This window comes from Suricata suricatta, chromosome 5, assembly GCF_006229205.1.
Source record: "Suricata suricatta isolate VVHF042 chromosome 5, meerkat_22Aug2017_6uvM2_HiC, whole genome shotgun sequence".
Classification (NCBI taxonomy): Eukaryota; Metazoa; Chordata; class Mammalia; order Carnivora; family Herpestidae; genus Suricata; species Suricata suricatta.
Genome location: NC_043704.1, coordinates 93663322 through 93691249, shown reverse-complemented (window position 1 = coordinate 93691249; position 27928 = coordinate 93663322). Strand labels below are relative to the sequence as shown.

The window sequence follows — 27928 nt, the reverse complement described above, 5'->3', positions numbered from 1 at the left end:
AACTACCAAATTACAAAAAATTCAGAGGACTGAGGAACATGTTACCTCACAGGGATACAATCAAGAAAACCTAGAATAGGAAACTCCACAGGGCAAATGACTCATTTGCTTTAACAATTAAATTCCAAGAATGTAAAAAGGAGATGAAGGGAATATCTACAGACTTAAAAACCTTAAAAAGATAGACCAACAATGTGCAAAAGATGTAACTTAGCTAAATATGAATTTTTTAAAAAGCTGTTAAAATTGTTGAGGCAATTAAAGCTTTGAATGCAGACTAGATATTTGATGACACTAAGGAAATATGAGGTTTTTTTTTAAGTGTGATAATGGTATTGTGGTTATGTAAAAAAGAAGTTCTTATCTTTTAGTGAAACATACTGAAATATTATGGATAAAATGATATGATGGTCTTTTCTATAAATGGTGCTAGGACAACTGAATATCCACATGTAAAAGAATGATGCTCAGCCCTGACCTCATACCATACAAAGATTATCTCAAAATGGATCAAAGACCTAAATATAAGAGCTAAAACTGTAAAACCCTGAGGGGAGAACACAGGGGTAAATTTCCATGACTTTGGACTTGGCAATTGTTTCTTAGATATGACAATAAAAGCACAAACAACAAAAGAAAACATAGATACGTTGGATTACATTAAAATTAAAAACTTTTGTGCATCAATGGATAAAAACAAGAGAGTAAAAACTTTCAGAATGGGAAAAATATTTGTGAATCATATATCCAATAAGAGTCTAGTATCCAGAATATATAAAGAACACTTACAGATCAACAACAAAAATATAAACATAATTTAAAAATGGGCAAAACACTTGAATAGATATTTCTTTAAAGAAGATACACAAATAACCAGCAATCACATGAAAAGATGTTTATCATCAATAGTCATTAGAAAATTGCAAATCCAAATCACAATAAGATACCCATTAAGATGGTTATAATTTTTTCAATAAGGCATAAAAAACAAATGTTGGCAAGGATGGGAGAAATTGGAGCCCCATATAATGTTGGGTGTGGGGGGGGGATGTAAAATGTTGCAGTCACAAACAGTTTAATGGTTCCACACACATTAAGTTAACACAGAATTGCCATATAACCTAGTGATTCCAATTCTAGGTATATACTCCAAAGAATTGAAAACAAGTATTCAAACAAAAACCTACATCTGAATGTTCAAAGCAGCACTATTCACAATAGACAAAAAATGGAAGTAACCAAAATGTCCATCATTGGAAGAGTAAACAAAATGTGGTATATCCTATCTATAATAGAGTATTATTCTGCTATGAAAAGGAATGAAGTACTGATGCCTGATACAACATGGCTGAATCTTGGAAACATTATAGTACTTGAGAGGACAAAAAAGGCTCTCTATTTTATAAACCCACCAAGATGAAATATCCAAAATAGGCAAATCCATAGAAACTAAAAGCAGATTAGTGGTTGCCAATGGTTTTCTTTCAGAGTGATGAAAAAGTACTGGAACTAGATAGGGCTAATGGTATTATGTGGTAAAATACCTAATACCACTAAATAATATATTTTTAAATGGTTAAAATGCTAAATTTTATACATTTATTATATATTATGTATTATACATCACATATTTATATAGTATATAATATATTATATATTTGTTATATAATACATATATTATACATTTTTTATCAGAACTTGGAAAAAGAGAACTAGTGACAAGGTATATTTCAAAATAATAGTAGAGGGGAAGAAGTGGGTAAGCATATGGATGGGGCAGAATTGTTCAATGATTGATGGTTTGGGGATTAATATTGAACACATGGGTGTCCATTATATTGTTCTCTTTACTATTGTGTATTTGGGGGATTTTCTACAATACAAAATTAAAGGAAAATCCCTCTGTGTGGCAAACCATGGCTCACTGGTGGCAGGATAGACCAAAGAAACATCCTTGGGTTCAAAGAAAATATTTTCTCAAGTGAGCAGAATATGTTTGTGCCCCCTTCTGTTCTCAAATCTCATTTGAGAAAAACACAGTGACCAGACCTCCTAGGAATGTGTCCATTGCTCCTGTATCAGTGGGAGAGAATGTCCTACCACTGAGCTCTATTAGGCTACAAAATTATAGTTCCTGAGGAAAGCAATGGAAGCCCAGTGACTCCAGACTTTTAAAATTAGATTGGACAAAATACTTTCAAATATTCAGTGGGAAACAATCCTGTTCTAGCCAGGCACTAATGTCAGTGATTTCTGTAATTTGCTTCTCTATTCAGCTCCAGTTGAAGGCTGCTAAATTCTTTTCATTTCACTATGGAAAGAAATGATTGTTAAATTATGTAATGGGATTTTAAAAAAAGAGAGAGAAAGACAGGAAGAAACCAGCATTTGCTAGCAACCGGTTCCTGCAGTCACACAGTGACGCCGATAATTACTGCCGCCACATGGCAGGGACCCTCCGTCACCACAAGTAACCTCATCACATTAATAAACAAAACAGGGCTCAACATGCCAAGCCCAGCAGCAATAAGTCAATAACTTCACATCTTACAAGCAAGAAATAATGGATCATTAATATTTTCCCCAGAAGAAAGTTCTGGAAGAGTTGACACTGGGGCAACAACCCTTACTAACAGTCACTGAGAGTTTGCCGTGTGCCAGGTGCTGGGCTTGGTGATCTGCAGCTATTGATTCATTGGTTCTCCATCCCCTCAATTCCCTTTTCCTTACTCACATGGAAGTGAAGCTTAGTAATGGTCTGCAGCCTTATTCATGGTATAGATACTCCTTAAGTAAGTAGAGTGGGTTGAAAGAATGGTGCTCTCTCAAGTACTATTATATGAGCCTGGGCATGCATGTTCTCTAGCCACCCTGGGCTCAGCACCCCACCGCCATCACTATAAAATACAACATAAAGTAAAATAAAATGAAATGAAATAAAATGTTTGATGTGAACATTGTGTGTTTATGAGTGTACAACTACTAGCAGCTCCAAATCTTTTTTAAAATAGTTTATTGTCAAATTGGTTTCTATAACACCCAGTGCTCTTCCCCACAAGTGCCCTCCACCATGTCCATCACCCACCTTCCCCTTTCCCCCTCCCCCTTCAGCTCTCAGTTTGTTTTCAGTATTCAGGAATCTCTCATGATTTGCCTCCCTCCCTCTCCCTAACTCTTTTTCCCTCACTCCCTTCCCCATGGTCCTCTGTTAAGTTTCTCCTGTTCCACTTATGAATGAAAACATATGGTATCTGTCCTTTTCTGCCTGACTTATTTCACTTAGCATGACACCCTCGAGGTCCATCCATGATGCCATGAATGGCCAGATTTCATTGTTTCTCGTTGCCATGTAGTATTCCATTGTATAGATAAATCACATCTATTCTTGATCTATTCATCAGTTGATGGACATTTAGGCTCTTTTCATGATTTGGCCATTGTTGAAAGAGCTAGCAGCCCCAAATCTTAAACTATATTTATTACATTTTCTGTTGGTGTGTTTGCATTTTTAAAAAAAAGAACCCAAGACCCCCTTCACTGTCCAAATGGCTGACAGGGCATTGGGCACCATGCATTTCTATAACCCCTATTAGTAAAAGAGCACAAAGAACACATGTCTTTTTTTTCAAGCTTGTATTACACGGCAAGAAAAAATTGTGGTGCATTTCAGGACGTTGGATCTTTTTATTTGAGTCTTAAGTGGTAGAGGGAGAGGTTTAGAAGGAATGGTATATTTGAACTCCTCATTCACACCACCTAAATAACTGGGTCAAACAACAGGATACATCTATGTATCACTTGGGGAAAGAGAAGGAAGGTTGGGTTGAAGGTGAGAATAAAACCAAGCTCAGGCAGGAAGGGGTTTGGGCCTGGACCTGGAACTGTGTCATTGAGTAGATATTTAAGATACAATATGGTATAGTGGGACCCAATGAAGAGGGAAAGGGCTGCCTGGATGATTTGGATACAGTTGTTATTGCTACTGACATTAAAAAAGCTTAACTCTTAAAAACAAAGAGTTTTTTTTTTTAAAGTTTATTAATTTTTGAGAGAGAGCGAGAGAGAGAGTGAGCATGTGAGTGGGGGGAGGGGCAGAGAGAGGAAGACACAGAATCCAAAGCAGGCTCCAGGCTCTGAGTCATCAGCACAGAGCCCGACTCATGGCTGGAACCCATGAGCCATGAGATCATGACCTGAGCTAAAGTTGAATGTTCAACTGATTGAGCCACCCAGATGCCCCTAAAAAAAAAAGTTCTAACATATGTCACAACTTACATGGTTGTTTGTCATGTACTTTTGTCAGCTGTCTTATATTTATGACCAGCAAGGTATTTTTTTCTTAGAGATTGTGGGGGGAGAGGGCACTTATTATGCCCCCCTCTGCCTTCCCGTCTCCAGGATAATATTTAAGCAAAAGGTCTTTGGTCTCTCAGCTGAGCCCAGAAGGAATTTCAGAAGCACTTCCTGAGCCAGCCCTGAGCTCACCTTACTGGGAGAAGCGAGCCTTCAGTATGGAGTCATCTGCTGTGGTCCCTTCTAACCTGCACTTTCCAACTCTAATCATCTCTGAAATACTTTTAAAAGGTATCCTTGGAACCACCTTAAGAAGCTTAGAATGATTTCTGGGTTCCCTACAGCATTCACTGGTCTGCTAGTTAACTGGTTTTAAGTTTCTATAATAAGAAACAATGCTTTATAGTATTTTAAAATTACAGACATCAGCCCCAAATATCTTAACTAATCCCCTCCCAAATGTCACTGGTCAGTCACTCACAAGAATAACTGACTACCAACAGATCCCTTCTCTTTTATAGGAAAAGGAAGAGCAAGAGGCAGGGGAGAGGAAGAGGAGAGAGCAGGATGCTGAAGGTCTATCTAAAATGAGAGAAGTTCTGGGGTACCTGGATGGCTCAGTCGGTTAAGCATCAGACTCTTGATTTGGGTTCAGGTCAGGATCTCATGGTTTGTGAGTTCAAGGCCTGCATCAGACACTGCACTGACAGTGTGAATCCTGCTTAGGATTCTGCCTCTTTCTCTCTCAAAATAAATAAGTAAACTTTAAAAAAAGAATTAAAACGAGAGAAGTGTGTATGGAGCAATTGAAGGAGCATTCTAAGAAAAGGGTAGGAAAGATAAACATCCAAGAATTCACAGCTCTGCAGAGTATCAGACTCTTGACCTTGAAGGTCCAGAAACATCAGCAAGGCACAGGATATTTTTATCATGTGTGGCTGGGAAAAGCCACAGATCTCATCCGCATGATTTATGAAGTTGTAAACAAAATCAGTACCTTGTTATAGAATGCTGTCTCACTTGCCAGTATAATATAAAGTACGTGTGTAGACAAGTACAAACATTGGTAGGTATAGGTATGAACACAGTTATCACTGAAGCCAACGTATGTTAAAATAAAGAAAAACTGGTGGGAATTTCAAGTTTGGAAATACATTCCTTTTTAAGCTAGCATGTATTTGAAAAGAAATTATCCTTTAGCTTCTACCTTACCTATTTAGACTTCAGGACTAGTGCTTGAACTACAGAGCCCAAGTTTTCTAAAGATAAAAAGTTAAGTCCCAAGGACGTGAAGTCTCCCAAACTTGGTCAATACAGTTTCTGGATGATGAACAGCTTTGTATCTTGAGAATGACAATGAGAGTTTGAATATACGGAGCCGACTGGTACTTTTAGCAACAAGAAGCCTGTGTAAAGGACAGGCCCGCTACAAAGAATCAACGGTCACCATGTCTATGGAGAGAGAGCCTCAGAGTCAGCACAGAAGCTCAGGGAGAGTAAAGTTCATTGCATCTTGTATTCGGTTTTTGGTGCTCGAGTTTCTCAGCATGTATGACAGCTCTGCTGGGGAATTTTCCTATTAGGAGTAAATCATTATGTGTCCGTTCTGGCCAGGGATCTGCTCACGGAAACTGACCTTATTAAGGCTGTAAGGAATGCTCAATTTTCCTGGTCAGAATGTTACAGTCAAAGAGAAGAATGTGGGAGGGAATGGGAAAGTAAGCTGTCAGACAAGTAAAAATAGGAAAAGAAAAGAAAATACTAGCCTCCGAAGATTTATGATTAAGCAACTTGATAGTTGAAGATTTTGAGAAACACAACTTAAATGGGACACAGACTTTGGTTCAGAATTTATCTAGAAAAGAGACCAGAAGGTTTGTTTAGACCAGCGGCAGAATAACTGTGGGGACACATAAGTCTTCTGCGAAGGTGAAAAGAAGTTTGAGCACAATTCAAATGAAATTCATTGGGATAAAAGAAGAAATCATTTGTACCTTCTTGTCACAGAATCACCCATCAGTTCATAAAAATGGCTCTTTCAAAGCTGAACTCAGGCCCTGCTGTAAAGTATGAAATTAGGTCTGACTTTTCCTCTGTGTTTGTACCTAAGTCATGTATCTCTATCAGTCATACAATAGGGCAGCTCTGAGACTGGAAACCTGGTTACAATCACTCCTCCTAATATTTTAGGCACTCCTTCTCTCCTTCTATAATTACCAAAGTTAGTCTTTCAAGAATTTCTACTCACAAATAATAAGTTGCAATCACTTCTCCAGACAAATGACATGTGCTTAATATATATGAAAAAGGGAGTTCTTTAGTGACACAAGTGAAAATATTGATTAAAACGATAAAAAAAAAGAAAAGAAAAAGAAAGCCTGATGTTGGATGCACAGATCTCAAAAAGGAGAAATTTTAGTTGTTCAAAAGACTAAGCTACATGTGGCTGAATTTTTAATAATGCTATCTGCAGCATTTCATGTTTACATCTTAAATCAATCAAAAATGATCTTTTGGCCAGACAAGATGCTACAGCAAATGTAAACTACAGCAGACCTAGGTTTGGGGGCCAACATCACTGCAGATTCTAGAAAGGATCTCTCATTGGTTCATCTCAGTATCTCATTTGCAGATGATCTTATAGAGGAGCTGGACACGTAACGTCAATATGTGAAGTTTAGTGTGTCTGGAAGATTCCTGGGAGCGGCGGTATTTCTGGTACAAACCGGAACAGGTGTGGGCTACTCAAACAGCTGTAACCACTGGTGCTATCGGCGGTTTCAGACCCAGCATTTTCAAATCATCCTAGTTTTCAAAACTTCTCAAGGAATCCAGACTTTTGCATGAAACTTTTTCTAATGTTGGCATAACTAAAACACCACCACCTTATGTAAATCAAATTAAATACATTCACCTGGACAGTACTTAGCCTCTGGGCTGCTAGTTTGAAAACCCAGGTCTGTTACCCTAAAATTACCATTTTTATATGGAAGAAACCAGATGTCAGAGACGTTGCCTCTGCCAATACTTGAACCCAGGTCTCTGGATTCCAGATCAGGTTTCAGCCAATTGCTGCAATATTTGTGTCCCCCCCCTCCCAGTGCCTACATAGTTTCTTACCTCTTAGCTCTGCAAGGCTATACTCTTAGAATCTAATGAATGGCTTATTGAGACACTTCAACAGAGTAATCTGCTATTTGACCACGCTGTATTTTGGAAGCTAATCAGAAATCTATTGTTTTGGGGGCGCCTGGGTGGCTCAGTCTGTTAAGCATCCAACTTCAGCTCAGGTCATGATCTCACAGTGAGTTCGAACCCTGAGCACACTGACAGCGCAGACCCTGCCAGGATCTTCTGTCTCCCTCTTTCTTTCTGCCCCTCCCTTTCCATCTCTCTCTCTCTTCAAAATTAAATATTATTTTTTTAAAAAGATTGTGATAGTATGAGAAGAGACAGTAAAATATGTATGATTTTGTTTTCCAGTGTTAGAGAAATTAGTACCCCTAAAGGACAGGACTTGTCCCTCAGTCTGAGTGCCTGAATGGCGTGCAGCAAAATGAAGAGCTTCTCACCACTGGAATGAGGCGGAATGAGACAGAAGTGCTGTGTGACAGAGCTTGCTTGTTTCCAAGAGATCAGAATCTTTATTGAAAGAGTTCCCTTTTTTGATTTCCTGTTCAGGCCCTGAGCGGTTGATAAAGGAGAATTACTTAGCCATTATCAGAAGTAGTTGTATTTCCTCAAAGAGCTGGTCCTAAACAAGAGTTTATCTCTACAACAAGACTGATAGAATTCGCACAGATTATAATTCAATCAGACACCTAAAACAGCGCATGTGTTGGCTGGTAAGGTATGTGTGAAACTTCCAGCCACAACAAAAGAAATAACTGGGGAATATTTCCTGCAGTCTGAATACTGGGAAGACACGTTAGAAAGTGCTGCTTGGGGGGCCTGGGTGGCTCAGTCAGTTCACCACCCAACTCTTGATTTGGGCTCAGGTCATGATCTCACGGCTCATGAGTTGGAGCCCTAGGTTGGGCTCTGTGCTGACAGCACGGAGCCTGCTTGGGATTCTCTCTCACTGTCCCTCCCCACTCACACTTGTGGACGCGCTCTCTCTCTCTCTCTCAAAAAACAAAAAAGTTGCTGCCTTTGGTTGCTTCAGGTTATGTCTCTATATAATTCACAATAACATTTTTATATAAATGTAATCCTAACAGAATGCCATTAGTCCAAAGAGTCAACTATCTGTGACCTTTTCAATTGTTTGCTAAAACATTCCCAAAAGCTTTAAGGTACTCTTCAAAGCATATTTCTTAGACTTCACATCAGTCTTATTAGTAGCAAACTGACTCTGCTACCCTCTTTGAAAATTGGGAACTGAGGAATGAAGGTTAAGGTGAAGTCAAAATAATTTAAACCCAAAGCTTGAATCCTTTTTGGAATACCAACTTTTGATATCAGAATTAATTTTTACAACTTAAAAAATAGGTTTTAAAACTCAAGGGCTTGATTCTAGCATCAGAGAGTTTGGGGTTAACACTGGCTTTCTCTCTCACAAGTGATGAGACCTGGGGCAAATTTCTTAACTTCTCTGAGCTACCTTTTCTTACCTGTAGAGTGGGGATAATGCTAGACCTAATTTGTAGGGTAGTTGTAAAGATCTAATGAAATAATATGATAATGTGAAAAAAACAAAACATTTGGCATATGAGAAGCAAGCAGTAAATAGGACCTGCCACTGTTATTATTAACAAAGAAAGGCTCAAACTTAGTGAATCGGAGGCCTTGGAATAATGATTCACTATCATAGTCTATAACCAAGTTCCCACCAATATCGTACTCTGGTATTAATTTCCCATTATGTTTCTATTCTGCCTTTACTTTTCCAAGCTCCCCCTGAGTTTGTTACCAGAGAAAGAGCACAACTAGAAAAGAAAGATGCCCTCATCCTTGTGAGCATTTCATGGCTTGGTATTTTTATTCCCCATGACACAGACACTAATGGATGATTGCTAGAGGGGATGGTCCATGCTAGGCCCTCAGTCTTCCAAGCAGAATGTGGAACCTGTGATATTTAATTGCAAGAGGGCAAATGGAACGTGGAGGCCTGGGTCCTCCCCTGGGGCCTGGGTTTGGGAGTGATCACTACTAGCAGATCTCTCTTTCCCAAACTCAGGAAGGGGATTCGGTTGCCAAAACAGTCTCCTAATCAGTCTCCCTGTTTCTACTCTGGCCTCCATCTGGTCTAGTCTCAAGCCAGTAATGAGAAGGACCCCTTAACTCTGTGGCTCACATTCCATCCCTCTACTTTCAAAGCCTTCCAGTGGCCCCCCACCTCACTTAGAGTAAAAGCTGACATCTTTCCAATGGTCAGTAAGGCCCTGCAAGATGTGGTTCCGAGACTCATCTCCCAGGTTTCTGGTCACACCTGCCCCCACTGTTTTTCTTAGAAAACACCAGACTTGGAGTGCCCTTCCTTGAGTCATCTACAATGGGGCTTCCCTGGCTGCAACCCATTAGCCTTTCTCTGCTCTACTAGGCACTTGTCAGCTTCCAGCATTATATACAGTTTTCTTAGTAATTATATTTATTGTCTGCGGCCGGTAGCAGGAGTGTAAGCTACTGTAAGTAGGGGCTTTCTTTAGTTTTGTTCACTGATATATCCTAAGTGCCTAAAAGAGTGCCTTGTGTCTAGCAAGTGCTTGATATATGTTTGTTGGATGAATAAATGAACGGTTATTGAATAAATGAATATATACACATGCAGACTCTTGATTCCCAGCAACCGCAGCTGTCTTCGTGGGAGGAGCAGCTGGCCAGGGTGAGAACTGGCAGCAACTGATTCCCAAGAATACAAAATATCCTGTCCACACCATGCAGATGCAAATGGGCTTGCTGCTTTCTCCCAGTGCCTATTGGAAAACAGACTGTAGGTTCTGCTTATTTAAAAACAGTAACAACAAACTTCCAGTGCCTTTCACTGAACTTTAGACTAAGCTAAATTGTCACATTTCAGGATGCCTGCATTCTGGCTCTGCGTTCCTCCATTAATGAGCTTTGAGGCCCTGGGAAAGTCAATTAATTTCATGGGGATCCAGCAAAATAAAGGATGACTAATTTTCTTTCCAACTTAAAAAAGGGCAGCATTAGGAAAAGGGTAAAAATAAGTTAATCCCTGCTTGACCACTCCTGTCTTTCTTTCAACCAATTTCTAAATAAACACCCAGCTCTTAACAATTCACTCTCACAAGAAAGCCAACTCTCCTATCTGGCCCATCTCACAAAAGAAATGATATTAATGGTTGGGTGTGACGCAGCTTGTACTATTGCAGGTGATTCCTGAAGGGGTGGTTCCAAAGCCACATTAATGCTTTTGTTTAATTTAGAACAACGGCCCTGACCAAACAAAAACCCTCTCTGTAGACAGCATTAAGACACTATCATCTTATGGCAACATGGGGTACTGACTAAAAAGCTAGATTTTGACAATGTAGAAGTCCTTTAGGAAGACAAGAGAGATTCCGACTTGTATCATCTTACCTCTTCCTGTTGAACCTTTAGTCCACAAGTAAAATGAACCCTCAAAGGACCTGCAGCAATCTGCTTTGTGCCTTTAATATTAATTTGCAACCACGTCTATAGAAGTAATAATCACTTTCATTTACAGTCCAACTATTCTATCAACCTCTTCTGCCCAGCACCTTCCTAGCACTGAGGACACTGAGATGTAAACAATACAATCATTGTTTTCAGAGAGCTGACTGTCTATGAGGAGCAAAGACAGCCCAATGGGAAGCAATTAAAAAAAAAAGAAGAAACAGAAGTGGCTCTGATGTTCAGAGCAAGAGAAAATTTTGAAGAAAAAAAGAAGCAGACATAAAAAAGAAAAAATGTTTAAAAAAATTAAATTACTGGAATTACTATCCTGATACAAATATCTTCAACCCCATTGGTATTCTAGACATCCCATCATTTATATATTATATAGATAGATAGATACACTTCTTTTTCCTTTTCCTTCCTTTCTTTTGCCAAAAATGAAAATCCATTTTATCTAATCATAGCATTTTTAAAAAGGCTTTAAAAAATCCCACCATAATAGTTAATGTTCTACAATAAATATAAATCTACATCATTTTGACTGGCTGATGTGTCCTTTCACACAGTCCTTTAATGGATTTATTGTAGCAATTCCCAACTGATTAATTTCAACATACATCTTTATGTGGTTACCTAAATATTTATTTAGGATACATTCCTGTACATCTGTGTGTGTGTGTGTGTGTGTGTGCACGTGCGCGCATGCGTGTGTATGCATGTGTGTGCGCGTGTGCATGTGTGTATGTATGTGTGTGTGCATGTGTGTGTGTGCACGCACATGCATGTTTATCCATCTGTATCCCAATTGCCCTTGAGTAAAGACAGAGTATCAGCCTCTAATCTACATTTCCATAAGCAGGGGACATGAGTGTTCATTCTGGGCAGATCATTAAAAAAAACTCTTTGCCAGTCTACAAGTTTAAAAAAATGGTATCTAATTCTTGTTTTCTTTTGCATTTATATTGTTGGTATGATATATTTTAAGAACAGCTTTACAGGCAATTGATATCTCCTACTTTGTTAATTGCTGCCTTGGTCTTAACTCAATCTCTTATTTCCTTATTTTATTATTGATTTCTAAAAACTCTTTCTCTCTAAAGGCTACTAAAGTCTTTCTCATCATATATAAAATGAATATTTTTCCTAAATTAGTTACTTGCATTTTTACTTTGTTTTTAATTTTTTTTTTGTAATGAGAATCTTTAAAAAATGTATATAGGCCAATTCATCAAAATTCCTTGCATTTACAACCTCATTTTTCTTTCTTTAGTATTATACAGTTATAACTTTCTTTCTCTTACTATTTTTACATTTTTAATTTTCACATTTATATCTACTAAACATTCAAGAGGCCACAATTAAAATTTTAACTTTTTCAGAAATCACATAAAATATATAAAGTCAATGTGATCATACAGAGTGGGTTTATTTAACCAACAATACCTTTTTTATTCTCAATTTAAAGATGGACATATGGGGGGAAAATATCCAGTAGCTCTTTTCACTTCCAAAGATTATAATATTCGATTATCAAAAGACATGAAAAATATTGTTATTTTTCTGAGCTAACATTGTAATATTCTTTTTGGTCACCAATTCTGTTCTCTGAATATGTTTTATCTTCTCAACTGGACTACAGATAGACGTCTTTGCATTAAGAGAATAGACTAAGATTCTTCGATAAGTTGTCCATGAAATAGTGGTCATTGGATCCACACAAGTTAGCATATAATTTGGCATATACTAAATTCTGTTTAATTAAAGAATTTTGTGTGTCAGACACATAGTAAGAGCTCTAGAAAATGAGTAAGATGATAAGTGGTTAATAGGGTATTTTTAGAGTAATTAACCCAACAGCAACATACGGAATGAACAGAGATTCAACAAAGAGAATGAGGTAGGTCAGGTAGAAGTCTACTGCAAAATCTAGGCTTCCACTGAATGGGCCCACATGAATAGGATGGGTAGAAGTTAGCAAAGGAATACTAAACCAAGACAGCGTTATAAGCCAGCATGAGGGATAAGAATGAATAAAAGGTCCAGGACAGAAACCAGGAAAGTGAGAAGAAGACCAACCTGAGCAGGGCAGGGATACAAGTTGTGGTTTTGGTACTGGATATACTGAATTTACTTTCAGTAGGACGGGTGTCTCACAGACCGTCAAAGATACAGAACTGGGGGCACCTAGCTAACTAGAAAGGAAAGCAACCATAAGAGTACTTCTATGGTATCAGATACTGTGTTAGGTATTTCATTTATAGAACTGGAACTTAAATTTCAGTCATCTACACATTAGTCAGAGATGAGAAAAAAGACCCATAGAACTTGGTTATTAGATTTTTGTTCAACCATTTCTAGCTACATAGACCTTGGGGCAATTTACTTCTCTCTTTGTAAACCTAAGTTTTATCATCTAAGAAAGGAGGCAAACTCTGGAAAGTATGAGTTTCCTCAAAAAAATTAAAAATATAACTATCCTACAACCCAGCAATTGCACCACTAGGTATTTATCCAAGGGATACAGGAATGCTGTTTTGAAGGGACACATACACCCCAATGTTTATAGCAGCACCATCGACAATAGTCAAAGTATGGCAAGAGCCCAAATGTCTGTCGACGGATGAATGGACAAAGAAGATGTGGTATATATATATATATACAATAGAGTATTACTCAGAAATCAAAATGAATGAAATCTTGCCATTTGCAACTATGTGAATGGAACTAGAGGGTATTATGCTAAGCAAAATTAGTCAGAGAAAGACATATCATATGACTTCACTCATATGAGGAATTTATGATACAAAACAGGTGAAAATAAGAGAAGGGAAACAAAAATAATATAAAAACAGGGAGGGGAACAAAACATAAGGAGACTTAAATATAGAGAACAAACAGAAGGTTGCTGGGTAGGTTGTGGGAGGGGGGATAGGCTAAATGGGTAAGGGGCCTTAAGGAATCTACTCCTGAAATCATTGTTGCACTATATGTTAACAAACTTGGATGTAAATTTAAAAAATAATTAATTAATTTAAAAAAGAAATGAGGCAATAATAATGTGTACCTCAAAGAGCTGGAATAAATGACATAATACATAAAAAGCAAATAGAGTGATGTCTAACTCAATAAATGTGGTCACTTGTGGGAAAACCAGAGAACTTAATAACTGACTTTAGGGATGGTCCACATTAAGGGATAGAAGATAAAGATACTTAAACAATGGAAGGGTATTTAGGGAAATGGGAAAGAACCTTGAAAACACAATGTTATGCAAATTATGGGGCCAAGATTTTCAAAAAAGGAGTTATTCAGTCCAATTTAGTCATGAGGATAGAGAAATGAACCATTCAGCCCTGGTTGTTATTCAGGTGAGTAAAGCAAATTTGGATAGCACCACGTACCCAAAGTTGGTCATCCATGCCTGGAGGGTTCTTTTTGATAAAAGCACCATAGTACGTAGCAATATTCCGGTGATGAGAATATTTCTTCAACATGTTAATTTCTTGTTTGATTTCTTCCTCTTCATCCTGTATTAGAATAATAAATGTTCTGTCATGAACATCATTGTCTTTAGTAGGATTCTGTTTTTCATCACCATCTATAACAACTATGTAATACATTCTTTCTTAAGTTTTTTTTCTTTTGTGGTGATAAACCAGCATATTGACTACGAAGAAAAAAAATCGCCAGACATCAAATTGGCAATCCTAGAGCCTCTTCTGTTTGTACAGCAAACAGGCATAGTTTGGCAACCAGCTAGAAAGAAAAATATCTTATCCTTTCACCTGGAAAAGATCAAGGTAGACAGACTATTGAAATAAAATTCACTCTTGGCTCCTGGGAACTATGTCCACTGAGTACCTATCACTGATCGTATCTGGTATAGGAAAGATTGGGGAAAGAAAAAAATACAGGCTCTGACATTTAAAATTTGTTAGGTTCATTTTCTTTGAAGCCTACTTTTATTGAAGTAACTGACTGAAGATGATGAAAGTCAGCTGGGTGAGTTCCCTAGATCTGAAGAAGTTCACAAAACAGGAGAACTCATCTCACCTTCTGGAAACTAAACATAAAAAGTAAGGGGGAATGTAGCAGTGCCATGGATGTGAAAAGAGGTAACTCTCCTACAGACTAAGTTTCCTTATGTTCGGGTTTCATTCATTCTGAATTTCAATTTGGAGTCCATCAACTTGGCCACTTTTGGAAGCCCTGGCACTACCAGTAGGGTGTGCATTCGATCTCTCATAATTTTATTTTGATACGTACACATCAGTTGGATTTATTTCTGAGAATGGCGGGACAAAATTCCATCCCAAGAGAGTTGTTTTGGGTGTGAATTAGTAACAATTATCTCTTAGTGTGGGCTGTAACATCACCTTTACCTAAAAGGCTACCCATGCTGTGTCCCTCTCTGCCCCTTGCTTCTTGGGCTGCTCAGCCTCACTTCAGTCTCTCCATTGTTGGGCCGTTCTGTGGTCTTCCATGTGATGTCTTCTTTCCCTTTCCTCCTCTTCACTTATCTTTTACTCATTATTCCTAACTGAGCTTAGAGGACCCTCCCCAGGATGTCTACCCTATTTCTCTCAGGTCATGTCAAGTCCCTCTGCTGTACCTTATCCACTCCCAGCTCTTCACAGAGGTACCATATTTGTTGGTACTGGTGTGGAGACATGTCATAATTGCTCTTCTACTTGACTCTCTTTTTCATGGATTGTAAGTTCTCCTCTGCCTTCAGGTCTCAGTTCCAGAGTCCCTTCCCCAGCAAAGCTCTCTGATCCATTTGAGTTGGTTCTAGCCTCATGGATCATCACGTGTGTCTTCCTTAGTAGCACTACCAGAATCACAATCCACACTTAACCATCCTATCATTTGATTAAAGTCTCTCTTCCCTATCCACTTGTACCAGCTGTAAACACAGGAATGGTGCCTGCTTTTGCTCTTTGTAATATGCCCAGCACCAGGCAAAATGCCTGTGAACAAATACGAATACAACAAAGGATACCAGCAAGGACCCCACTACTATAGTGGCATCAGGGGTACTTGAGAAGAAATGGTAAGGGTGAGATAAGAACGGTGAAGGGCTGATATTTCCTCATCACGCAAAAATAAGTTTTAGTGGAAAACAACAGAGGCTTGCAAACCTAGGAGAGCAAAGCCTTTTACACATCACAAGGCTTAACAAAATCAAAGACTAACGTCAACATAGAAAGCATGAATGAGGTGCTGAGCTAAGGAGAAACACGTGGCCCCAACTGTGAGGAGGGGATTCCAGGAGCAAGGGGCTGGGACAGTGGCTGAGGGAAGGATGGCATCTGATAACCAACGGATGGTCCCTGCAGCTATGGGAGACTATCAAAATTTCACCACAGCCTGAGGACAGACTGACCTTCCCAGACCTTCTGCTTGTTGAAGGGCCCCCGTAGCACACTTCAAATGTCTTACTATGGTACAGATTAAGCTATTTTAAACTGACCACGTGGGCCAAATAATTGTGGACGAATGCAGGATGTGAGCATATGTACTTTAGGGAAGCCCAAACAGAAGGGAGAAAACAAACCCGAGGGTTTCTGTGGGTGGCCTGGTATGGACAGCTGCTTCCATTAAAGAGGCAACCACCTGGGGCAGTGAAACACCAATCACCTTCCAACGGGAGCCTGCCAGGCTCACCGTAGGTCATTCTTAGAGACAAGTGGGTTGTATAGCATTGCTGCCAGCCTCCTAAGTTCTCAACAGGATTGAGGGCGATGTGGGACAATCCAAGAGGGAAAGGGGTCTTAAAAAAAACTTGCTGTACTATTAAGGAAATGAGAACTATGAAACAGTTAAATAACAGTGTGATTCAATTTTATATTGAAGATTGGAGAAGAACAGAATGAAGGCCACAAGTTCTCCATCACTTTGCAAAGGTAAACTGAGGCAATATGAAAATGAAGAAAGCATATACACTAAGTCAGAAAAATGAGGGTGGGCAGTTGGAGTGCATGTTCACGTTGGGCTCCACTCTTTTCTGACTATATGGTTTTAGGAAAGCAACCTCCCTTTTATTTTTATTTTTAAAGTTTTATTTATTTAAGTAATCTCTGTACCCAACGTGGGGCTCAAACTCACAAACCTGAGATCAACAGTAGCATGCTCTTCCAACTGAGCCAGCCAGGTGTCCCCAACTTTAGAACTTAAGTTTTCTGATCTATAATTACATACAGATTTTATAATAGTATTTAATTATATGCCCCAGTCTTTTGTGATATTTGAACGAAGTACATGAAAGTTATAAATGCAAAATAAACACTGTTATTAATCTTGTCAACCGAAAAATAACTAAATATCAAGAGTGGAAGGGCAAGAATGGAAGTATCTTGAATTTTAGTTAAAACTGCACTGTTTCCAAACACAAGTATGGAACCACAGTGGGTCACTGTTATGTACCTCTAGCACAGAACCTTGATCTGTATCTTCTATGACCTTGTAAGCAGGCATGCATTTTATCAGGCCTTCAGGGCTACAGTTTATCCTGATTTCTAGCCTAGGGCAGCAGGGGGCAGCAAGTTAGGCAGTGGAACTGAAAAGCACACACTACTAGTAACTACGAGAACTTATTCAACCTTTCAATAAGCAGTCCACCCGCTCACAACACAGCTCATCGAAAAGCACGAGTTAGAATGCTTTTAAAAAGACAAAGATAAAAATGGAGGCTAGGATTAGATGACAAAGCTTTAAGAAAAGGATGTTTTCTGTTTTGTAAATGGATTATTCTTATGTCTTAAGAATTAAGCCAAGGGATCAAGCTCAATGAGAAACAAACAAACCAAAAAAAAAGTAATGGTACTAAACTATTACAAAATTTAAAAGGGAGTAATTTTAAAAAGCCAAGTCCAGGACACTAGAAAGAATGATTACTTCAGTACTGATACTGCAAAATCTAGTCCAAGCTGATTCATTATGTACCCTCAGGCATTGCATATCAGTTATTTTTACCTGTGATTGAAAATAAGAATATCTAGGAGCACCCAGGTGGCTTAGTCGGTTAAGTGTCCGACTTCACTCAAGTCATGACCTCACGGTTTGTGAATTCGAGCCCCATAAGGGGCTCCATGCTGACAGCTCAGAGCCTGGAGCCTGCTTTAGATTCTGTGTCTCCCCGTGGCTCTGTCCCTCCCATGCTCCTGCTCTGTCTCTCTCTCTCAACAATAAAAACGTTAAAAAAATTTTAAAAAATTTTATTTAAGCTGCCTCTCAGGGCTTAGGAAAAATTAAGTGTTTATTTAAGCATAGTTTTATTATCAAAATAAAGAAGATTATTTTTTTCACAAGATCGTGCGTATCTATTTATTGCTTAGTATTTGTGGTAGACTTGGAGGGGAGGGAGGGAGAGGGAGTAGAAAGGCCATGATATTTAGCAGCCTCCTTCATGAAGAGAGGGAGTCCATTTCCTCTTCTTGTCTATGGGCTCGGTCATGTGACTTGCTTTGGCCAATGGGACATTAGCAAATGTGACATAGCAGAGGCTGGAAAAGTACCTGTGTGCCGGGGCATACTCTCTCTTATTGCTGGCAGATAACCTTTCCATGTGAGAAGAAAGTGGGTTTCAAGTGTAAGGAAATGAATGCTTCCAGGAGATGCTTTTAAGGCACTGACTATTTCTAGTGATTATAGCATATAATAATATGATACCATGGTTATAAAATATAGCCAGAGCTAATTTTCACTATGTCCCAGAGACTGTGTATATTACCTTATTTCATAGTCAAACAACTCTATGAAGTAGATGATTTAATGATCCCATTTTACAAATGAGGAAAATGAATTTCTGAGAGGTTAAGTAACCCCCAAATTCATTCATATTTTAAATGTTAGAGCTAAGATTCAAACCAAGATTCCTCTGACTCTAAAGCCAGTGCTCTTAATTCTATGCTGAAAACTCCAGTTACCCATGGTTATAAAACTAAAGCTGCTAATCGTGAAAGAAGTGTCTGGGAACATTTTAAGCCAGGGATGAAGAGAAACCCGCCTTTGGTCCTCCAGTTAAAGAAACTTGTTAGCACCCAGTAGTATTTGCTTATGAATGATATCAAGGGATAAAGAAGGGATTTTAAGTTGCATATTTAATACACGGGGAATATACTTTAAGTATCTATAATATGCTAGGATTTAAGAATGGAATTAATAAGACACTTAATATTAGTGTGCTCTGTAACAAAGAGTTTGCCCAATATTTAGATCTCAATCCATGAACAAGAGTAAAACTGTGTAACCCTTATCCGAGGGACTGGTCAGTCTGAACTCAGAAGTATGAGATGCATAGACCCATCAGTGCCACTACAGCCAAGGCACCAGGTGGAGCCACTTCTGCTCCTGCTCAACTGTCCTTCTTTCCACAGCACGTGTTGGCATTAGGCAGTTATTTGTGTTACTTTCCCTCTCATATTCAACTCAACTGTTGATGGAATAGGACACAAAGTTAAAGATAATTTATTCATAAAGAATCCCAGACTATTAGAATTTAAAGGGGTGGTTGACATTTTCTAGAATGTAGTTGAAATGCATTTTAAAATAATTTGTAATGGTGAAATCCTTTCTTCCAGTAGAAATTGTATTCAGGATGCCAACATAGAGCATCAACAAAAACTAGACTTTTAAAATCAGTACATTTATTTTTGTGAGTGTAACTATGTCATATCTAGTTATGAAATTAATCCACAACAACAAAGAAGCTGTTTTAGTGAATACGCTAGGTGTTTGAAAGAAATATAAAGTCCCATATCAGCTTCAGGATCTCATTAATTTTCAGTTTTGTTTTGTTTCCAAGGCATAGAGGAAACAAGATAAGTAACTGCAAATTTCTCTTTTTAAAGAGAAAACTTTGAAATTTCCATGGAAATTCTTCTTCCTGAATGAAATTGTGCACACAACTGGAGTAACCTAGCAGTGCAAATGAAGAGGTTGCCAATTTCCAGTGTGTTTGTTGGCATATAACATACAGTTTGAGGGTTTCTTAAATCAGTTTATTAAATATTAAAAATGAAAACATATTAAAAGTTAGATGATAATTATGCATGTATTATGGGTCTCGTAAAATTATCTCAAGGTGGGGCTATGCACCTGTAAACTATATTTTTATAGGTCGAAGGAAACAGACCCAGAGTGGCCAAAGGACATAAGCCTTAAGCGAACCGTGACTGCCTTGACATTCTGCAGGCAGGGCCTGGATTTACTGTATATGTTAGCCTTAAGCTAATGAATTCATTCAATAAACATTTAACTGCCTACTGTACCCCAGGCACAATGCTAAATGCTAATGATACAATAATACAACAATGGGCATCATGGATTCAAGCTCTGCTACAATGACACTGAACTATAGGCTAGTAGGGAACACTGATGGGAATCAAAGAGTGACACAGATGTGTGAACAATTACAAACAGGAGATGTATGGATAGCTAATCTAATGGGAGGCATCAGGAGACAGCACCAAGAATTTCAAGTTTGAGCTGAATTCTGAAGGCCATGTGGGGGTTACTCAGTTGGGAAGAAAGAAAAAAATGTAACACGGTGTGACTATGGAGGGAACTGATTTTTGTGCAGAAAAATAGTGATTGCCAAGGTCTTGTAGCTGGAAGGAGTATGGTATGTTGTCTCTTACAGGGATTGTTGGTACCATGGAGAGAAAAAAGGAAAGATGTCTGCAAGTGACACTGTGATAATAATAATATGGACTGAACATAGTGTTCTGCATATTGTTCTCAAATGCTTTCTTTATAAATCACTATAATTACTTCTCATGCAAACTTTATAAGAGAAGGGGTATTATCCACAAGGCAAGGTTAAACAACATGCCCAGAGTAAGGGAGCCCTGAAGTGTCAAAACTAGAATATACCCAGATGAAAGTGCCAATCTACAGTGTTCTTCTTTCCCATGAGGCTAACCTGCTCTCTCCTGCTGGGAAATGCTGTCCCTTAGAGATACAGCTAGCACAGCCTGATGTGCATTTTTCTCACACCCAAGCTTCCACTGATGATGACTCCTTAGAAAACCATGAATTTAAAAAAAAAAAAAAAAAGGAGACTTGATCAAGTAACACACAGAAGTAAATGAGTTTTACTCCTGGTAGTGTTGTCACTATCTTCCCTAAAGTCTGCCATAAATGACATGGCTTATATCACCAGGGACCCTAGACCTATAATTCAGGTAACAGCTCACAGGAATTGGAATGAGTCTTTTCTAATGGTATAAACAGTGTAATTGGTAATGCCCCCCCTTTGTGTTTTAGTTAGCAGGAGAAAATAATTTTTGAGTTTTCTGTGGCCTATTATTTGGATTTGTTTTTCCTTTATCTGGCTTTCTACTCATTATGTTTTCTATGGTCTCTTGTTTTCACATATATATTATCATTTTGTATAGCATCTGCTATGTACCAGGTTCTAGGTTAGTAAGCCCTGCAGGAGGTACAGTGATGAAAAATGCACTGTTTCTGTTCCTGGCTCATTAAAGTCAGTAGGCTTTAAATGAGAGAGGACTTTCAATAAAGGGAACACAAAGGCTGAGCTTCAAGTCACCGAGAAGAGAGCCAACATATTGATGGGGAAGTCAAGCCACAAAAGAGAAGAAGAGCTCAATAAGAGAGAACCTGATAAAGCCCAAAGGGGGGCATACATATGAAATGGAAACGCATTGACAGCACAGAGGAAGGAAGGAATCTACAGAAGAAGACCCCACAGTCCACTACTGAAAAGCCCGGTTGCAAACCTGGATTTGAATAGCACGCTCACCGATCCAGGTACCCCTCATACCTCTATGTGCCAATATCCTCACCTGCATGCATCTCCACTTCACTGGGAAGATAAGAGAATTAATTATAATTTTGATCAAATGCTTAGAGGTACACAAATGAAAGGCACTACTGAATACAAACCATAACGAGGTAAAACATGTTTAAGAGTGAGTGAACCTAATTGCTCACCCTCATTAGTTTGGAGGGCATAGATAGTAGTCCTCAGGGTCATTCTTTGCTCTTAAGGAATCTCTCTGATATTTGGCCATACACCCAGCATGTGTGCACGTGTGCAGAGACCTAGACAGACATAGCCACCAAAATGGGGGAGAGTCTGTAAGCAAGACATTATTAATAATAGTAATAACAACAACAACCATGGTCAAAATAAAAATGGCTAATTGAGGTCTTCTCATGTGCCAAGCACTGTTGTACTTGGTACAACATATGTTAACCCACTTAATCCTAGAAACAACTCCCATTAGTGGACACTGCTACTGTGTTTATTTTACAAATGAGTACTTGAAAGCATGAAGAGCCTCAGTAACTTGTTCAAACCCACGGATAGTAAATGGCAGAGTTGGAATTCAAAGTCAGCCAGTTAGGATGTGTCTACCCTCCCCACCCGCCCAGCCCTGTTATAAGAATGAAAGATGAGGGAGTATCCGTGGAACATGCCCTGCAGACTCAGGTAGAACTGAGATCACCTACTACCTCCTTACTGACAGTGACCTTGGGCGGGAGAGAGGCCAAGACAGAGGAAGAGAGAGAATCTGAAGCAGGCTTCATGCTCTCAGCACAGAAACCACTGCAGGGTTTGAACTCATAAACCATGGCATCATGACCTGAGCCGAAATCAAGAGTTGGACACTCAACTAACTGAGCTACCCAGGTGCCCCATGAGTCTCATTTTTCTTATGGGTTGATTGGAAATAGAGACATCACAAACTTGTACAGGGGGAGATGCTGAAATCTGCAGGTAGTGGGAAGCTCAGCTCGTTCATTTTTAGAGCTCTAGAAGCTTTCTAAGTTCCAAATGCTGTATACCATATAGAACTGAAGCATTAAATATAGCCCCAAAGGTAGAAGGCATTATGGAGACAAAAATAGCATGTTTATCTCTTCTTTGTTAAAAGTTCTCATCATGTGTTCTATCAGATGGTCTGTCTGCTAAAGACACCTACTGGAAAAGCCCCAAAGGAGAAGTCCCAAAGAAGTGTCCAGAGAGGTCTCTGCAGCAGAAGGGTGTGGGCTGGGGATTCCTAGGCTTTGTTGAACCCACCTGAGAGTGAGACCCCCACAGCCGAGAATGTCCCTCTCCCAGTCCGAGGAACACAAAACCAAGCTCCTCGGACCTCACTTAGCTGTCACTTTATCAGGAAACATACTAGCCATCCGTATAGATTCATTTCCTCTTAATTCTCTCTTAACACTCTCTGTACGCTCCCTAGAAGTTAATCAGAACTGTGATTAAGTAATTGTTCAGCTGTTTTTACGTCTTTTATGCATGCTGGAACCTAAGACTCCGGAAGTCAGTGCCTGTGTTTGTTCTACTCACTGCTATCGCTCCAGAACATAGCACACCCATTCATTCTTGAATGAATGATTATGGTTTCAGCCTTTGGCTTCCAGAATCTAGCTGTACATTCTCTATCTAGCAGAGATCCTCCTCTTTGCTCCGTCATTTTGTACATGCTTGGGGTGAGCCTAATATTGTTGCGGGTAAGACTAACAACTCTATAACTGAGGTTGTGAAGACAGGGCTGAGTCAAACTATTTACATGCATTAACAAGAGACAAACCCAGGGATGGTACATAGTTCACAGCACAGGCTGCCATCCCCACATTACCATCTACTAAAGACAAAAGTTTAGTGCACACTCTAAATTCCTCTTTCCATTCTTCATGCCTGCCCCATTTAGACATTCACTGTATCTTACCAGGACTAATAGTTAAAATCATTTATTGAGGACCTGTTATATGCCAAGCACTAGATATTATATCGCTTGAGCCTCAGTACAAGTTTGTGATGTCTCTATTTCCAATCAACCCATAAGAAAAATGAGACTCATGGGGCACCTGGGTAGCTCAGTTAGTTGAGTGTCCAACTCTTGATTTCGGCTCAGGTCATGATGCCATGGTTTATGAGTTCAAACCCTGCAGTGGTTTCTGTGCTGAGAGCATGAAGCCTGCTTCAGATTCTCTCTCTTCCTCTGTCTTGGCCTCTCTCCCGCCCAAGGTCACTGTCAGTAAGGAGGTAGTAGGTGATCTCAGTTCTACCTGAGTCTGCAGGGCATGTTCCACGGATACTCCCTCATCTTTCATTCTTATAACAGGGCTGGGCGGGTGGGGAGGGTAGACACATCCTAACTGGCTGACTTTGAATTCCAACTCTGCCATTTACTATCCATGGGTTTGAACAAGTTACTGAGGCTCTTCATGCTTTCAAGTACTCATTTGTAAAATAAACACAGTAGCAGTGTCCACTAATGGGAGTTGTTTCTAGGATTAAGTGGGTTAACATATGTTGTACCAAGTACAACAGTGCTTGGCACATGAGAAGACCTCAATTAGCCATTTTTATTTTGACCATGGTTGTTGTTATTACTATTATTAATAATGTTGTGTTCTGTGCTACCAATTGCTTCACTGAACAGTCTCTTTTTGGGAGGGAGGAACCAAATGTGCTCGGAGCAGTGTGTGCCCTGACTCTTCAAAACAATCCAGATGAAAGGATATTTTTGGGTCCAGTCTCAGCAAACATTAACTATGAGCAAAGTCCTCTACCAGAGGCTCCAGGGAGACCACTTCCTTGCCCTTCAAAGAAGGATGGAGACTGGTCATAAGCTTCAGCCACAGGAATTCAGTAAGCAGGACTAAAATAGGAACTCAGTCAAGCAGGGTTTAAAATGGATTCTCCTAGTAGACAAATCCCATTATATTACTTTACCAGTCAACTTCTGGCTCCCAAACTGACTCTTGTACTGGTTTGAAGAAAGAACCAGGACTTACAGACTCCCATCCCTGGTTTTAAAAAAAAGTTTATATCTCTTTTATATATTGGATTTTTGCCTAAGAGTATCTGATCAAAATGTTCTATTGGGAGAATAGAAAATTTGAAAACCATGTCAAATCCTGTCATGCAATTCAATTCCTTTATGACCTGGGCCTATCTTGTCCAGAATGATCTTGTATTGCTCTCTCCTCAACCCTTTAAAACTAAATTATGTAATAGTTTCCAGAATATACTTCACGCTATTTCAGCCTCCATGCCTTGGCACAGCTGTTTCCTTGGCCAGGAATGTCTGCCCGATTGTCCCTCCTGGACTTAATTACTCTACCTCACTGTCAATATCAAACTTCATAAGTAACTTGACTCATGAATTTTACAACTTTATTATAAAATGCATTAGTTTTATTTTAAATATTTAGGGCAAAGTTGTATAGTTGTGAGTTCCTTTTTCATCTTTGAACTTCCAGTGCCTGTCAAAAGCTTGGTGTTTAATAAATGTTTATTGAATATATTGATGGAAAAAAACACACACTAAATTAAACACTAAATGCCCTTCTATGTTAATTGGAGGCCTATAGCAATGTGGTTGAGATGATGGATTTCAAGAATCCAGTTAAATTGCTCAGGCTGAAATAGTCACCCCACCATGCACGTGTTACATTGAGCTGGACACTTAATAAGCCTGGTCTTCTCCTCTCTGTAGTGGCGCTGCTAATGGAAGCTGTTTTGTAGGTTACTGAAAGGATTAAATAATGGAAAGTACTTAAAAGAGTTCTGGCTCATCATAATCACTCCACCAATGTTAGTTACCATTATTATTATTTCTGGCTGAAACATAACAAAGGTACTTAGAGAGGCACTTAAGAACCAAATCAGTTTTAAGCACATCCACTACATTGGTATTTGATACCAACCATCGAGTTGCGTGTTGCAATTCTCCTGGTTTTATCTACTCAGCATCCTTCCCACCCTTTTCTCAAATATCTCTCTTGCTTTTCTTTCATGAATCAACCTTTCCAACCATTAGTCCCTATGGCTTCCAGGGCCAGGCACCCAACCCAGATATGGAGGGAGAAAACAAGGGATGGCTCAGGAAAACAAGACATGACCCAAGTTGCACCACTGATACTCAGAACGGCACTGTGCTGGGACTATCAATAGTGAAGTAATTAAAACATGAGCCTGGACCTGTTGGTGGGAAGAAAGCAGAGCACAAAGATAGAGACAACATTCCTTATCACACTATGTGACTTCTAATAATTTCCATTTTCATTTTTCAGCTTCATTTGGTTTCAGTGGGGCTTTGGTACTACAACTCATGGTGTCCTGAGTAATATGATCAAACTAGTCATTGTAATGGTGAAAACCTATGATGTTAAGTTGTTACCTCCTTAAGCCCTATGTCGGCTTCAAGATATCATTGTAAAGGGACTAGTTTACACCAGAAATTTTTATCCAAATGAAAATGAGAACTATTTACAGGGTGATTAAAGAACCACAGTCTGTTCACACATGGTGGCAGAAAACAGTGAATATAAAAGCCTAGAATCTGGAGTCCTTGAGGAGCCTGTAAAACAGGCAGGTTTTGAGGTTCCATCAGGAAATTTGACAGCAGGTCTGGAAATCTGCATTTCTCATGAAGACCACCGGAGGGCTGACAGTTCCCTGAAGCTTGTAGTCTGCTTTGAGAAATGCTACCCAAGAGCCCCCAATATTGTTTAGATATTGTAGACAAATCTAGAATACACAAACCCAGATGGGAAGGAATCCCCAGAAAGCTGCGAAATGAAGAAATTCTCATAATTATTTCAGGAACTAAAACAACTTCAAAGACCGAGGCTGAGTTGACGTACTAATTCTGAGACAAATATATAGGCATTTTTGGAAGTGTCTCAGCACTAAAACCAGAAGAGCAGAAGTGTTATATCCAGTTCTCTCTGTGGGTATTTTCTATTAAAAAAAAAAAAAGGGAGACGAGTGGCGTAGAATAAAAACAATAATTTAAAAATTGATATCAAGCTTATGGTTTTATCAATTTCATTACAATAAACTATAGTAACTTTGCAGTAGATTACTGCAAACAATTAACAAAGATGACCTTTGAGGATTCATCTCCGTTTTTAACAGAGCAGCTATAATGAGCACAATTATAATAATTGGTAAGAAGCTCTTGCAGAATTCCATAATACACAAAAGACAACATGGCAAAATGAAACAGATTGTTTTCTGAGGATACCACACAAATTCCACAAAGGAAATCTTACACTGACTGTAGTGTGTAAGAGGGTGATGCAAAAGTCATGTGACACTGTATCACACGCCGAGGGAAATAAGACAACTATCTCCTGATGGCTCCATACTTATTTTTGTTAAATGGTCAGTGGTTACAAAATACTCAATGATGCGCCTGAATCAGGGAAACTACCCAGCCTTTTCAACAAGGGTTCCCATAGAAAATTACACCTAAATAACATAAAGCATCCACTGTATGTAATGGATTGACTCCCTATGTGCTGGCAACAGCCTTCGCTCCGTACCACCCTCCAGAGAACTGAGAAAAGAGACTCTCAAGTTATTTTCTATAGAGCTTTGCTATCTTGTGGAACCCAGTTTAAAAGGGCTAATTGACAATCCTTAAGCTGAATATACATATGCTGGGATAAATAGCTATGTTCATTCCAAAGCAAGGTGGTCTAACAATAGTAAGTGGTTCTTCAAGCAACTTAAAGTCTCAAAAATAGAACTAGAAACTAGAGAAGTAATATTCAGTGCTCTCCAGTCATACTTTGTGCATCAACATACAGCTTTGTGCACGGAGATTACTGATGTCAATGTAAATGAACTGTGGTTCCACAGAACCACACAACAGAGCTTTACAGCATGAACGTCTTGGACTCCACCCACAACCAGTAATTGTAAAATCACCAAGTGCATCACATTATATGGAGATCCTATTCAATCCAGGGAAAACACAGTAGTATGATTTCAGCAGAATTGCAAAATAAATGGACTTGTTTTGTGGTAAAAACTCTGCAAAGTGTTTACATACTTATAATAGGTTTCTGGGTAGAGACCGGTAGTACCTGATCTTGATTTTTGTATCAGATTTGCTAATGACCACCAGTATCCATTCTCCCTTCATGCCTGACTAACAGAACCCAGATTTTTAACTGCACATTTTGGGAGAATAAAAGACTACTTCCCAGTTTCCTTTGCAGCTAGGTATAGCCAATGAAAGCAGAAGTTAAG

General features: G+C 39.0%; 1 protein-coding gene across 6 annotated transcripts in view; it reads right to left on the bottom strand.

Annotated features, from left to right (window-relative positions):
- TNIK (TRAF2 and NCK interacting kinase) overlaps positions 1-27928 on the bottom strand; it is a 374995-nt gene that overhangs the window by 129306 nt on the left and 217761 nt on the right. For all 6 annotated transcript variants that reach the window (XM_029939880.1, XM_029939882.1, XM_029939881.1 and 3 more), the window contains one exon: positions 14298-14423. In XM_029939880.1, the coding sequence (XP_029795740.1) occupies positions 14298-14423 (126 nt within the window). The remainder of the gene's footprint in view (positions 1-14297; positions 14424-27928) is intronic.